Genomic DNA, 14,180 nt, shown 5'->3' on the forward strand with positions numbered 1-14,180 from the left:
GTTTGTCCTGGTTCAGCTGGATTCTCCTCTGAATAACTGGTTAACTGCTGAATCCTCTGCATTGTGGAGAGGTTTTTGTAGGCTTTGGTGACGTTTCCTTGCCTTATTACCCTTTACGTTGCCGTCAAAGCGTTTCGTGTTCAAATCAATTGCACCTGTCTACTTAGCGTTCTTTCTTTAACGCTTGGAGGAAGGGGCAGGGAGATATGAGTCCCTTTGAAGTCGTGGGATGGGGGAGGGGGTGGGTGGGATGCGGGAGTCCAGAGAATGGAGGAAACAAAAGCTCTGAGAAACTGAGGTCAGACTCGGGTCCTGCATTCTTCCAAGTCCCTCCCATACCGTGCCCAGGTGTGTTTAATCCCAAATGCCCTTGACAGCCCACAGCCGCCTGCCGGCCCACCCACTCATGCTCTGCCCTCCTGGAGCCAATCCCTGAGGTTCGAGAAGGCCACGTGTGTAGTACCCCCCCCCCCCCCAGGCACGAGATGCCGGTGGGGAGCTGCCCTGCGGTTTGCTGGGGATATTCTGGTTGGGACGGTTCGTAAGTAAGAGCATGACATCATGGAATCGTGGCCCTGGAAAGAAGGTGATGCAGCCCTCGAACCTTATCCACGAAGCTACACAGCCCGGGGCTAGGGCACCCGGCAGGAGCCTGAAGCTGGACGCCCTTCTCACTTCACTGCCCGAGACCTGCTAATGGACGCCTGAGTACGCACAACCTCCATCCCGGAGACCAGCGCCCACCTGTGGCCAGAGGACTACGCAATTCACCTGGCTCAGCGTAAGTCCGCCCCTCCCCTGCACACGCCCGCCCTTCCCCTGCGCAGGCCCCGCCCCTCCCTCCGCCTGCTGGTGGCTCTCAGCCCCGCCCCTCCGTCGCCTCGCCCTCCCCGCCCTCGAGTCCCTCCCCGCCCTCGGGTCCCGCCCCGCCGCAGCGGGGCCCGCCCCCTTCCTCGCCAGCCTATTGGAGGGGCCGTCGCCCTGCGCGCTGACCAATAGGGTGGCGGCCGGCTCGTCCCGCCCCGCGCTGTGCGTCGGGTTAAGTGGGGTCACGGCCGGCAGTGCGCCGGTCACAAGCCATGTGGCGCAGCGGGTGGAGGACCGGGGGCGTGCTCCGGAGGCTGAGCAGCCGGTGAGAGACAGCGGGGGTCGCGGGGCGGGGAGGAGGAAAGGGGGAAGTTTGTGGGGAGCGAGGAAGGGGAGGGGAAAGTGAAGCGGGGAGGGAAGGTGGGCGGCGAGGGCGCCGGGAGCCCGGCGGGCGGGCGGGTGCTGGAGGCCTCGGGGTCTCTCTCTGGTCTGGGGTGCCGCACCTCAGCTCCTTGTTCTGGGGCTCCCGGGGTCCCTCCGCCTGGGGGCTCCTGCACCCCGGGGCCCCTCTGCTGGGGCCTCCCGCACCCCCGGCCCTCTCGTCTGGTGGTTCGTGCACGCCGGGGCCCCTCGCCCGGGACCTCCCGCTCCGAGAGCCCATCGGGATGGCAGAGCAGCCCCTCCAGTGGCCTCCCCCCCAGAGGAAGGGAGTTCCTGTCCAGTTACCAGGGTTGGGGTGCTGCAGCCAGGAAAGACTGGGGTATAGCCGTCGAGGACCTGGCCTGACCCCGCTCACCCCGGGCCTCCCAGGGCGGTGGCCCTGCGTGCAGGTTGTCGGGGCTTTTGAGGTGAAGACTGTCCTTGGTGTGGATTTTAATGCGAGAATAAAATTAGGCGGCAGTTACGGGTCTCATTAGGCGTTAACTCCATTTCCCTGTGTGTAGTTGTGGGCAGGGAAGCCTCAGGCTCCGCACCTGCGCTTACTTACCTGCGGCCTTGATGAGAGTGGCGCCTCCGGGAGTGGAGGAGCTTTGTGTTTAATGAGAAGGTTTATGGAAAAAGAGTGTGTTTAGCTGCAAACCCTGAATGAGTATCATTTCTTTTGAGTTTGTAAAATAGGACAATATTTTACTTTTTAAACAAAGATGAATTGTTTAGTTTCATGCTAATTCACAGAATCTTGTTGAGTTTGTAAAATATCGCAACATTTTACGTTTTAAAGAAAGATGAGTTGTTTAGTTTCACGCTAATTCAGAGAATCTTGTTGAGTTTGTGGTGGAGTTTAGCTGCTGTTAGCCCAGGGGAGGGAGCAGGGGGGTGTCTGTTGTTGGGCTGCCCTTATTGGTGTTTTGGGTTAAAATCCTCTAGCTTATAATTCTAAGAGTGGCTAAATCGGGGAGGGAAATGTTGGTTGTTTGTAGAACATCCCCATACTATTGCCTGATATTGAATGAGTCACTGTATTCTGTGCTTATTTTATATAAAAGAAGTGTTTTGGGGATACATCGTTAATGTAGAAAACATCATAAAACGTATAATGCAGTTGAGAGAAAAATTATTTAAAAATAAGCTGTGTCACCGTTACCCAGTTTAAGATTACCCCTTACCCATCATACGTCATAATTCTCCTCCCTCTTAAATGAAATCACCCTTCTGGTTTACAGAAATAACCTCCTTATTTTTCTTTGTGTTTTTACCATCCATCTATACTCCCACGATGCAGCGTTGCCTGATTGAACAGTACCTGTTTAGACTAATATTGTGTCTGTCCTTTGTAGTTTTTTTGGGTTTAGCATCATGTGCCCACGTCTTTGATACATGTAGTTGTAGTCCGTTCATTCTTAGGACCAAGTTTATCAACCGAATAGTCCACAATTTATGTGTTCTCTGTTGCTGGACATCTGGGCCACTGGGGTTTGGGGCTCTTGGGAATGGTGTATGCGGGGGGGGGGGTGGTGTGGTGTGTGTGTGTGTGTGTGTGTGTGTGTGTGTGTGTGTGTGTACGGGTGCGCGCACCGGGGCATGAGCGCAGGTCTCCAGGGCACGTACATCCAGGGGAATGAACTGCTAATCTGAATAAGGCCAGTGCTCTTCCGCAGTCTCCATTCAGTGTGCACACCCAGTGGCTGTGTGTGAGTCCCTGGTAATACTAGACTTTTTGGTTTTCACCCATTTGGAAGGTACGTAATGGGACTTTATTGTAGACTGAGTTTATTGGGATACTGTGATTTTGACATGAGTTGTTTTTTACACAAGGGAAATTGGTGTCATAATTGTATTTTATTTATGGACACGTACAAATAAAAGGTTTTCAACATTTATTTATTAGTTGACGTTGCATGAGTTGAGATAAAACTGAAAGAACTTTAATGGAAATTTCCTGGAATGTGTTTAGAAGATGCAGGTTTTCATTTTTCTTTGAATTCTTTATCCCATGACAGTGTTTTCATTATGTTGCTGAATTATGTTAGCCAATCTCCCTGGAAATCATGTAACTTTGATTATTTTCCTTAAACATAGCAGCGCCAGCCTCGGAGCATGGAGGTGGGCGAGCACCACGGCCTGTGAGAGGGCGCTGCTGCGGTACCGGGTCGGAGAGAAGATCCACAGCTTCACTGTCAGTCAGGTAGGCCCTGTGTGCTCTTCCTGTGTCAGGTCCCAGAGCAGAGACCGCAGGGGTTTTCATCTATGTCCCCAGGCCCTGCCTTCCTCCTGTTTCACAGCAGGTGCTCAAAGGAGCGGAGTTTGCAAATGAAGGGATTTTCTGACTCTTAAATGAGTACAGATCCCTATCCCCTTCCCTGAACCCCTAGACGCCTCACATCTTTTCAGAGCTCAGAAAGTAAATGAACGCGTTTTTGTTTCTGCATCAGTCATGACTGGTAATGAAGACTGAAGGCCCCACATCTATTCAGGTCAAGTTTCACCATCGGCTGAGTTTGCTCCAAACTTAGGCAAAATCTTTCTGTTTTTGAGCCATTTGGGTTTCAGGATTATAGAAAAGAGATTGTGGGCCTATAGGTACTTAAGTTTATGTAAAAATGGATTTTATTTGGTTATTGCTTTGTTTGGCTTAAACTTTTACATTATTTTTTTCTTTAATGCTATAATTGAAAACAATGCACATCACATAATTGACTGGTTGCTGGTTTCACACTGTGCTTGACACTCTAATGAAAACAAAGGCAGGCAGCTCACAGTCAGAAGGACACGTGTGCAGCTGCAGGACAAGGAACAGCATGCTGAGGTGCAGAGAGCAAGAGGAAGACGCAGGAGAGGGGGCTGCTGGGCGCTGGGTGGGGACGGGTTTGTGGAGCAGGAAAGGAGAGCCGCCATCTGTCTCCAGGCAACGGGAGCGGGCCCAGCGCAGGGGCAGGGAGTGTTCAAGGCAGGGTCCAGGAGCTTTGAGCCACTTAGAGGGGTTCATGGCTGTGGGCGAGAGCACTGTGAGGCCCCTAAAGACTTCTCAGGGGACTTGGGATTTCTAATACAGTTGTGGTTAATAATACCTTGTTCAGAGGCTGATTCTTTTCCTTTATGTTTCAAGTTTTGTAGAGGCTTAGTTTATGATAAGCTATCATGCTTTTTAGAAACAGTTACTGTGAAAGCTGTTTAAGAGGCAGACTGGTTTTAAATTCATTGATCACATCTTACAAAGTACAGTTGTGAGCTCTGAGGTATAAATGATTTCGAGACATAAATGATTTCATGGGTATAACTTACGTGGGCATCAGTAGAACACTTGAAGCACATAGCTTTTGTGGCAGGGCCCCCAGAGCAGGCTCAGGACACCCGAGTTCTAATCTCTGCCCTGCCAGTAAGTTGTCAGCGAAGACAAGTCACTCTCACGGCTGTGTGGTGGTTACGATGACGCGGTGCTGCGGTTGAAGGAGAGGGGCCTTGACACAGTTGCTTTAGTACCAAGGACAGTGGAAGTTGCAGAAGCACGCATGCACACACAACCTCCACCAGGGGTGAGAATGGGTTTGCCTCTGTGGGGAGTGATCTGTACCCTCATGGACCCTCCCACTAGGAACATGTAACTGGCGATAGCCCCAGCTCACCGCCAGGAACTCATAAACCAGTAGAAGCAAAGTTTAGTCCCAAGAGCATCCTTCAGGTGCCCCAGGCTCAGGTCCATCCCCGTGTTTACCTCCCGGCGGGGCTGTTCTGAGCGTCCCCGGAGATGAAGCGTGCGAGGACACCACAGACATTCCAGACGAAAGCCTGATGTTTGGGGCAGCCTGGTGTGACAGAAGGGGTCTCAATCCAGGCTGTGTGGTCTTAGCAAACTGCCTCATCACCCTGATGGGGTGGAAACGCTTGCTTCCCAGCGTTACTTGTGGCGCAGTCAGGAAATCCCTAGGCAACAGTGAGCATTGAGGAGAGAAGGTGTGCCTTGTCCTCAGCCCCGGGTCCTGCCTGCCTGGTCTGTGGGCTCTGGACATGGTGGTTCCTGCCAGTACTGCCTTGGCCTCCGGCAGACGAGCTGGTCCCGCAGCCGTGGATGCACTGTCACCGTCCTGGACGCCTTTCCAGCCGAGTTGAATTGTTCCTGTTTTCCTCGTTGGTTCAGGTAACGTCTGTTCCTGAGCTGTCGCTGACCGCCGTGAAACTCAGCCATGACATCACGGGGGCACAGCACTTGCACCTGGCCAGAGAGGACAGAAACAACCTGTTCAGGTGTGTGCTGCATCCTGAGGGCACGGCCTGGATGCTCTGCTTGGAGCATCTACTGCACCTTCAACAGTTTAACAGGGAGAGTCGAGGAGTTTCCCTCCTCCGCTCCCCACGGCCAGGCGGTGGCTGACCGGGTGTGGACCTGTCCCCGCAGTGTGCAGTTCCGCACCACCCCCATGGACAGCAGCGGCGCCCCGCACGTCCTGGAGCACACGGTCCTGTGCGGCTCTCAGAGGTACCCCTGCCGGGACCCCTTCTTCAAGATGCTGAACAGGTCGCTGTCTACGTTCATGAACGCCTTCACGGGTGAGGCGCGGTCTGGGGACACAGCCCTGCCTTCCCGCAGTTTCTGAGATGGCGGGAGGGGGTGGGGTGTTGGCACGCAGGAGACTGGGGTAGATTTCCCATTACCTGTCTGGAGGACGTTAGAAGCGTAATCATTTGGGAAAGCCAAATTGTGGTTGATTATAAAACCTGGAGTTTTAAGAAAAATGTGTCTGAGTTTTTTCTGGAAAAGGTGACAGCTATTTTCTTTGGGAAGTAATGTTGTAAAGCTCGGCCTCTGGAGCTTAGGTTGGTGGTGACTGCAGGAAGCCGGGCAGTGACGGGCCGGCGACGGGGGCGGCTGGGCACACGCAGTGGGCGCTCTGCAGACCAGGCCGTCCTCTGGGCCCACGGGTGACCCCGGTGCCAGACCTGCCACCCGGAGTGGGCGCCGCTGCCTCTGTGCCCCTGACAGGTCAGGCCTGCCGTGAGGCTGAGATGGGGCTGAGGTGGAGGAGTCCTGTGGGAACTACTGTATTTAAAATCTCCCTCTTCATTGTGTCCAGCTAGTGATTACACCCTGTACCCATTTTCCACACAAAACCCCAAGGACTTCCAGAACCTCCTATCCGTGTATTTGGACGCAGCCTTCTTTCCCTGCTTGCGGGAAACGGATTTCTGGTATGTTGTGATTGGTTAATTGATCTTTACCTTAGTGATAGAGTCACCGTCCCCATGTAATTGTTTGTTACTCTTTAGTCAGGAAGGATGGCGACTAGAACATGAGGACCCCAATGACCCCCAGACGCCCTTGGTCTTTAAAGGAGTCGTCTTTAACGAAATGAAGGGAGCGTTTGTGAGTGTTTTCCTTTTTCATGTTGGGTTAAATTATCTTACTATATAAAGTGTTGAAGTACAAATAGGCTAGGTAGCTAGTTGGCATCCTGCCATGTCACAGTTTTCTCACTGTGAGAACTGGAATTAGCGGGCGCAGTGCCGTGAGCAGGGCCGCAGGACAGCGAGCTGGACAGCAGTTCCCAGCTGTGGTGTGGGAGCCACAGTGCCCTGTGACCTGCAGGGGCTCAGCCAGGTGAAGACCGCGTTCCTGATGATCCCGAGACATTGTCTTTTCCACTCTCTCTTGCCCAAGTATACGGTGGGGTTTACAGATCTAATTACAAATCAAGTTATCAGTAAAGACCACTGCATAAAGTGAATGTCTCAGTAAGGCGGGTCACAGGGATTTTTTGGCTCCCGGTGCATGTAAAAGTTATGCGTACACTTTACTGTAGGGTTTAAAAGTGTGCGGTAGCACCACACCTGAAAAAACATCATACACACCTTAATTAACATCAGTTCATGGCTGAAAGATGCATCGGTGGGCGGCGTCATGTACCACGGGAACAGTTGTCCTGCGGGATGTTGGTGGGTGTGCTCCCAGGACGTGGCTGATTTGTTGAATTACACGAACAGTACCTGCGTTGGTCTTCACGTACACGTGTACTTTTACTTGAAGACAGATAACGAGAGGATATTCTCGCAGCACGTTCAGAGCCGCCTGCTTCCCGACCACACGTACTCAGTGGTCTCCGGAGGGGACCCCTTGTGCATCCCAGACCTCACGTGGGAGCAGCTCAGACAGTTCCACGCCACACACTACCACCCCAGCAACGCCAGGTGACTCTGCCTTGTGAAACTCAGTGCCAGGTGTTTGCTTTCCTTGCACTGTCATGCTTCTCTCCAGTTCAGCTTGGAAAGGTTTGCTTAACAATTATGTGCATTTAAACACTCCTTCGGGTCTGCAGCGGTAACTCTCACATGCCCAGCACGGTGAGGGTCCAGCCTGCCCGCCCGCCTCCTCTGCGGCTCAGCTTTCTGCTGAGGGGGTGACAGGGGAGGCTGGCAGGTCCTCCTCGCAGGCTGACACGGTCCCTGGAGAGGTGCCCCCGAAGTGGCAGCTGCATCATTAAACCTCAGAGATTTACTTCCTGATAGATTGCTTGTGTAAGATATCGTTAATAGTAAAACACTAATAGCCGTGTTTGCAAATACATTAAGCGTTCATGTAAAGTCATACTTGCAAGATTATTTTAAGTGTAAAATTTTTAAATTTAAATTATGGAAAGTCTAAAGCATCCAGGAGAGTGTAGAGAGTAGAACAACGAACTCCGTACACTTACCGCGTAGCTTCATCCTTTGGACGTGTACGTAGGTACACATGGATACACGTAGATATGTTCGAGGATGTTCTTTTACGTAAGATAATACCATTTTCACGTTTAACAAAATAAAAAATAATTTATTAGAACCACCTATACCTCAGCCCAAATTGATTTTCCAGTTGTCCCTGAAATGTTTGATCAGATGAGGCCCACAAACTGCCTTTCCCCACCGTGTCTCCTAAGCACCCTTTCTAGTGGGACAGTGCCCCTTCCTCATTCTCATGGACCAGTTGAAGACATTAGGCCAGGCCCCCGCTTGACTTTCTCGCCTCCTGGGGTGTCTCGCCGCTTCTTTGGTATCGGCGGACGTCCTTCTGTGTTTCCTGAGAGCTGGACCTGGGTCCAGAGACTGCCTGCACCCTCGTAGGTGATGCCTGCATGCCTGCTGCACCCAGCGGGGATGCCAGGGCTGGTGGGATGGTGATGGCGACCTCCCTCCACTGAAAGCCCCGCTCCCCCTGCGGACCCAGGCCGTCTGCTGGGTTGACGTGCTGGCCCCGAGAATATTCAAGCTCCTCACAGCCTGGGAGCGGCTCTTATGTTCAGTGATAATTGTTGCCCGGAGCAGTTCCTGTGATAGGGTTTGCAAATTTTCTAAAGAATTCTGTAATTTCTTCTATATTTATTGGCTGGGTTTCTGTAAAGAAGAGTTTACCCTGAAGTACGGTTCTCCCGGGAAAGGCGGGGGGTGGGCAGTGGGAGTGAGGTTTTCCTTGGCTGTCCAGTTTTGGGGGCTGGCACTCCTCCAATGACGACAGAAAGGACTTTTTTTTAGTCTTGTTTGAATTATTTCATTTTTTTAAATATCATCACAACCTCATGGAAATGTTTTCATATATGTGTATATTTAAGGTGTGATCAAGTGAAATTAAAATAAATTATTTTAATGCTCAAATTTGCCCCACTGTGGCCTAAGGAAGCTCCTTGACAGTCATCCTGCCTTTCTGAAGGTCTTTAGTCTTCAGTAACTTCATTGGTTTCTGCCCCAGCCCCAAATCCAGGCTCAGCCTGCTCCCAGTCCGTAGCTGGCCTTTTCTCCAGGGAGTTCTGGAGCTAAATGCAGACGGGCATATAGAGACTGTGTTTGGACAGCACCAGGGGTGCTTGTTGCCACTGGATTATCACATTCTAAATTCCGAGTGGGAGATGCGACGGGATCTTGAGGATGCTACTTCCCTAGTCCTTAATCGTAGCTCACACAGCATTCTGTTACAAAGATGAAGTCTGTCATTGTCCTCTTTATGCCCGAGGAATAATATGTTGTCTTAAAAACATGTGTGACCTGAAACTTGTAGCCTAAGTTTGAAGTTTGTGAATTAAATTTTGTTTGGTAGTCTTAGGTGGATTATTGTGTTACTGTAGCTAAGGTCTTAAATATTTTAATGTGCAACTTATTTGGTTTTTGAAACACCTTTATAGTAGATTTAAAATGAAGAGCAATTTTTGTCAGACTACATTTAATTAATCCCTTTTGTACAATTTGTGTTTTGTTTGAACCACATCTTGTAAAAAGAGCAAAAGCCTCTTTGGTGTTTGTGGTTAAATTAAGTGAAAAAAGGTGTTCCTGTGTGAAGTTCACTTCAGCGTGGAAACTGGCGTGTTACCGGCTGTCATGTCCTGCACACCCTCCAGTCCATACAGAGCTGTCTGTGTTGATTTCTAATCTTTTAACCTAAAATAAACTAAGGTATTCTCTCAAAATTTCAGGTTCTTCACTTACGGTAATTTTCCGCTAGAACAGCATCTGAAACAAATTCATGAAGAAGCACTGAGTAAATTTCAGAGAATCAAGCCACGTACCGCAGTGCCAGCCCAGAAGCCTTGGGATAAGCCTGTAAGTGCCGGGTCCAGAGTCATCAGTGTCACCAGGCCTGTCAGATACGTGACATGGAGGCGCGGGCGTGTGTTAATAGGGTTTTCAGATGCCGTGGGCTGTGCCATGTATGTAACAGCTTCTCAAGCCTGAAGAGCAGTTATTTGTTTGGGAGGAAAGTTAATCTAGTGAAAGGTATCCCGTGGACCGTTTTATACATCAGGTAACCTGTGCTTGTTTGAACCCCTTCACACACGCTCTGTCCTCTTCCAGAGGGAGTTCCAGGTCACGTGTGCCCCGGACTCGCTGGCCGCGGGCTCCTCAGAGCAGACGACCATCAGTGTCAGCTTCCTCCTGCCAGAGTGAGTGTGTGTGGAGCTCACGCTGCCGACCCAGTGGGGACGGGGTACCTGGGAGGTCGGGGGCGGAGGACGCGCCACTTAGGCGTAAGTGAGTGGGCGGTAAGAATTCGGGAGTTCAGCAGTGGTAGGTGTGGGGTGTTTGTAACAACGTCTGGGATGGTTTGGGTTTAGTGTTGGGGTCAGGGATGCCTCTGCGCGTGAGAAGAGCACTGTGAACTGTGGCCTTGAAAGAACACTGTTCACACGAGACTGTAATCCCAGAGGCCTGGGCCCGCAGGGCGTGCGGGCAGGAAGGGGTCCTGCCGCGCTGTCGGTGTCTGCCCTCTGCAGCTGCACAGCCTGACCGAATGGCCCCGTTTCCTGTGTGTTTCTCATCTACGTGTGGGCGGTGCGTTTATACTGAAACAGTGCGTGTCAGAGTGCTGGGCACCCTGTCATGTGATAGTGTGCGATGTGCAGCTCTGTTAGCCTCAGGGTTTGGGAGCCCCAGAATCCCAGCATATGAGAGCTTTGAAAATCAAAAACTACTCTCTTTACCCATGTAACTGTTAAAATAGAGATTGAAATGCAAGAATTTCTAGTAGAATTTCAGTTTTGGGGGGAAATAAGTGTCAATTTAGTAGTGATTTTAATAATTTTGAAAACATTTATAAGGGCCAACCGTTTCCCTTTTTTTCCTCCCCCCTCCCGTTTTTATAAATGAAGCATCACTGACACATCTGAAGCCTTCACGTTGAGCCTTCTGTCTTCACTCTTGATCAGTGGCCCCAACTCCCCCTTCTACAAAGCCCTCATTGAATCTGGACTCGGCACAGACTTTTCCCCTGACGTTGGGTACGTTTTATTATCAGATCAGATCATTAGTCCACGATTAGGGGCAATTTTGATATTTCACAATGTCTGGACACATTTTAGGTTGTCACAACTGGCAGCTCATGGGCGGGGGTCAGGGGTGTAGATGCTCCACATTCCATAGTCACAGGACGGCCCTCTTCCCGCCCCAGCTATGGTTCCAGGACAAGCTGTTTGTGTCCCCTGCAGGGGACATTTGGCAAAACAAACAAACAAACAAAACCCAACAAGGTAGCTCGTCCAAGATCTCAGAATGGCATACTGCTGCCTGTTTTAAAAATCAGGCCATTAAATATTCTTTGAAATCTTAAGATTTTGTAAAACTCTCTAGATTTATTCTGCCTTAAATCTGAAATTTAAATTGTGGTGATTTTTAGAAATGTTAAAAGGACATGAATGTAAATGTGACCAGTTGTATCTGAGTAGCAAATACCCGAGGACGCTGCTTTACTGGCTTTCTCATGGGGGAGTCCTTGCCTGTGTCCTGTAGAGGATTTGATCTCAGTAAAGCATCTTATAAACGAGTGATGGAGGCTGTACAGATTCTAACGCATTACGTGCTTTTGTATCCCAGGTACAATGGCTGCACACGGGAGGCCTACTTCAGCGTGGGCCTGCAGGGTATCGCAGAGAAGGACATTCAAACAGTCCGGGACCTCGTGGATAGGACACTGGATGACATCATCGAGTACGTGCGGTGTCTGTGGGGCTGGGCTGGAGTCCCCCCTCCTGAGTGCAGGGGGCACTGTACGTCACAGAACACACGCTCCTTCATGGGAGCTGCCTTGTTCAGGAACATGGATTTCTTCTCAACATCTGAGTTCTTGGTGTTTCTATAGGAAAGGATTTGAAGATGATCGAATCGAAGCGTTACTTCATAAAATTGAGATACAGATGAAGCACCAGTCTGTCAGCTTTGGACTCGCCCTGACGTCTGTGTGTATTGCTCAAACACCTGATTTCTCTTTTTTTGTTACCTTTATAATTAGTGGTTCTCGAAAATGTAGATTGTTATTCACAGCATCTTTCATTTGAACCTTGAAAGTTATGGTGTTTCGGATCGGATATAAAATTACTGTTAATTTAATTTTAATAATACATTGCTTGTCTTTTTACTAGCTTACTTCATTAGCTTTTCAATGTCTTATTTTTTAATAGATTTATGCAGAGTGCTTTAAACGGATAGGGATTTATGATAACTATTAGTAATTATATTTTCCAAAAAGTAATTTTTGAACCTGTGCTTTTTAATTTGTTAGGAAAAAAACTCACATAAAATGAGTTTAGTTTTCCTTCTTCTAGCCAAAGAATGACTTAATTTTTGTCATGAACTCTGTGGTATTTTTAAATATAGAAACTGAGTCTTAATGAAAAGACAGGCTTGGATGTTGGCTGAGCCGATGCAGAGTTCACAGGTAACGTGCCGCATGTCGTGACCCCCATTGCAGTACATAGCTTCCTGCTGGAATCACGACGGGGACCCTGTGGAGCTCCTCAAGCTCGGGAGTCAGGTGGCTCGGTTCCGGAAGTGCCTGGAGGAAAATCCAAAGTTTTTGCAAGAAAAAGTAAAACAGTATTTTAAGGTAAGAAACTTGGAGGATTTATGTCTGTAGTTTTGAAGTTGAATTTTATAACAATGAAGGGAACATTAGGAATATAATGTACACTGTGTAAGTCCCTTTCTGCTAATAGACAGGTGACATAATTTCTTACTTATTAAAATTGTAAATGGTCATATTAGCTTTAAAAATTCAATTTTCCAGATTCTTAGGCAGGTTGGTTTTTATATGAATATGTGCATGTGCTTTTTTACATATGAATGCGTGTAGCTTTGTGTATAATAAAACATCTGCCCGTGTTTTTGTCGTGTTTTGGTAATAGGATACATAGAATACGAGAAGAGTCACCTAAATGTGTAAACGTTCTGGTGGTTTTTACCAAGGCGTCTTCTGGTGCTCGCTTGTGTGTCTCCACAGATTTGTGGGCTTTTGTGCTTGGTGTGTGTTCCTTGGTGGATGGTCACTGATAGGACAGAATGTCGTCTACCTCCCTTGCCCCGGGGGTCGGGGGGTGGGGGGACGACACCGTCCTGCCATGAGTGAGAGCCACGTTCCTGTGCACCAGCATTTGGGGCCATTCGGCCAGCAGTCTCTCTTGAGTTACGAGTTGTTTCGCATGAAGTGCTTGTCGTGCTATAATTCTCCCACTCTGTGTAGTGTCACAGGTGAGCCTTTTGTGTGCGTGTGTTTCTAGAGGCTGCATAAATCAGGGGCACATTAAGTCACCTAACATTTATTTTCACGTTAGGGCAACATCTGTTTTGTCCTCATAATTTATAAAATACTGAGTGCAGAATTTAGTCCCAGCCTTTGAGAAGTTAACAGTATAATGAAGGCTAGATAAAAATTAAATTACTTTATTCTACGTTATTTTCGATTTAGACTAAAGCCAAAGGTTTATAATATTAAAAAGTGCAAGCAGTTTCTTTGTACAACCAACGTGTAAAGGGAACGTTGAATGTCAACGCGTTTGTGGTTAAGACGTAGTAACCACAGTGGTCGTGTAACAGCACCGGCCTGTGTGCAGCACGTGGTCCCCGCAGAGCACATGCACCTCGAGGATTGCGTGTGGACCTCAAGGATTGCGTGTGGCTCACAGGCTTTCCGCACACAGCCCTTTGGGGCGAGTTCTGTTGTCGTGGCTGTGTGAAACGGGGAAACGGAACTGCAGGGCCAAGAGCACCCTGCTCGAGGCTGGCTCGGTGCTGGACATGTTAAAATCTTGTTTTAATTTGGTTTTTTTGTTGCAGAATAATCAGCATAAGTTGACTTTATCAATGAAACCAGACGACAGGTATTCCGAGAAACAAATGCAGCTGGAAACAGAAAAACTGAAGCAAAAGGTCAACTCTCTTTCCCCGGAAGACAGGCAGCAAATCTATGAAAAAGGTCAGGCCTGGTAATTCCCTCGCCTTCACCCAACCCCACTGAGCTGTTTAGGGATAAGTGTCGTTTCAGCCAACAATCCTCTGTTGGGTGCCTACGGAGTTCTCTGTTTGGTGCAGTGGGTTCAACCCCAGTAGGATTGACCCTGTTTTTAGAAAATCCACCCTGTGATTCAGCAGGAAGGCAAGCATACCGGAAAAGAGGTGGCTTTATAAGGTTTATTCATTCACAGATT

At 49.2% G+C, this 14,180-nt stretch overlaps 1 protein-coding gene across 5 annotated transcripts in view; it reads left to right on the plus strand.

The window, feature by feature from the left end:
• Positions 1 to 680: 680 nt before the first annotated feature.
• PITRM1 (pitrilysin metallopeptidase 1) overlaps positions 681 to 14,180 on the plus strand; it is a 32,180-nt gene continuing 18,680 nt past the window's right edge. The window contains exons 1-14 of one of the 5 annotated variants that reach the window (XM_061179701.1): positions 681 to 781; positions 3,328 to 3,433; positions 5,384 to 5,490; positions 5,642 to 5,793; positions 6,318 to 6,432; positions 6,511 to 6,607; positions 7,268 to 7,428; positions 9,681 to 9,807; positions 10,060 to 10,148; positions 10,854 to 10,982; positions 11,575 to 11,688; positions 11,840 to 11,936; positions 12,449 to 12,583; positions 13,810 to 13,948. In XM_061179701.1, the coding sequence (XP_061035684.1) occupies positions 5,664 to 5,793; positions 6,318 to 6,432; positions 6,511 to 6,607; positions 7,268 to 7,428; positions 9,681 to 9,807; positions 10,060 to 10,148; positions 10,854 to 10,982; positions 11,575 to 11,688; positions 11,840 to 11,936; positions 12,449 to 12,583; positions 13,810 to 13,948 (1,333 nt within the window). In that variant the 5' untranslated portion in view covers positions 681 to 781; positions 3,328 to 3,433; positions 5,384 to 5,490; positions 5,642 to 5,663. Of the gene's footprint in view, positions 782 to 1,057; positions 1,133 to 3,327; positions 3,434 to 5,383; positions 5,491 to 5,641; positions 5,794 to 6,317; positions 6,433 to 6,510; positions 6,608 to 7,267; positions 7,429 to 9,680; positions 9,808 to 10,059; positions 10,149 to 10,853; positions 10,983 to 11,574; positions 11,689 to 11,839; positions 11,937 to 12,448; positions 12,584 to 13,809; positions 13,949 to 14,180 lie in introns of those variants that run through there. The other 4 variants (XM_061179702.1, XM_061179699.1, XM_061179700.1 and 1 more) reach the window with 4 other exon arrangements.

The sequence above is a fragment of the Eubalaena glacialis genome, chromosome 2 (genome assembly GCF_028564815.1).
Source record: "Eubalaena glacialis isolate mEubGla1 chromosome 2, mEubGla1.1.hap2.+ XY, whole genome shotgun sequence".
Taxonomy (NCBI): domain Eukaryota; kingdom Metazoa; phylum Chordata; class Mammalia; order Artiodactyla; family Balaenidae; genus Eubalaena; species Eubalaena glacialis.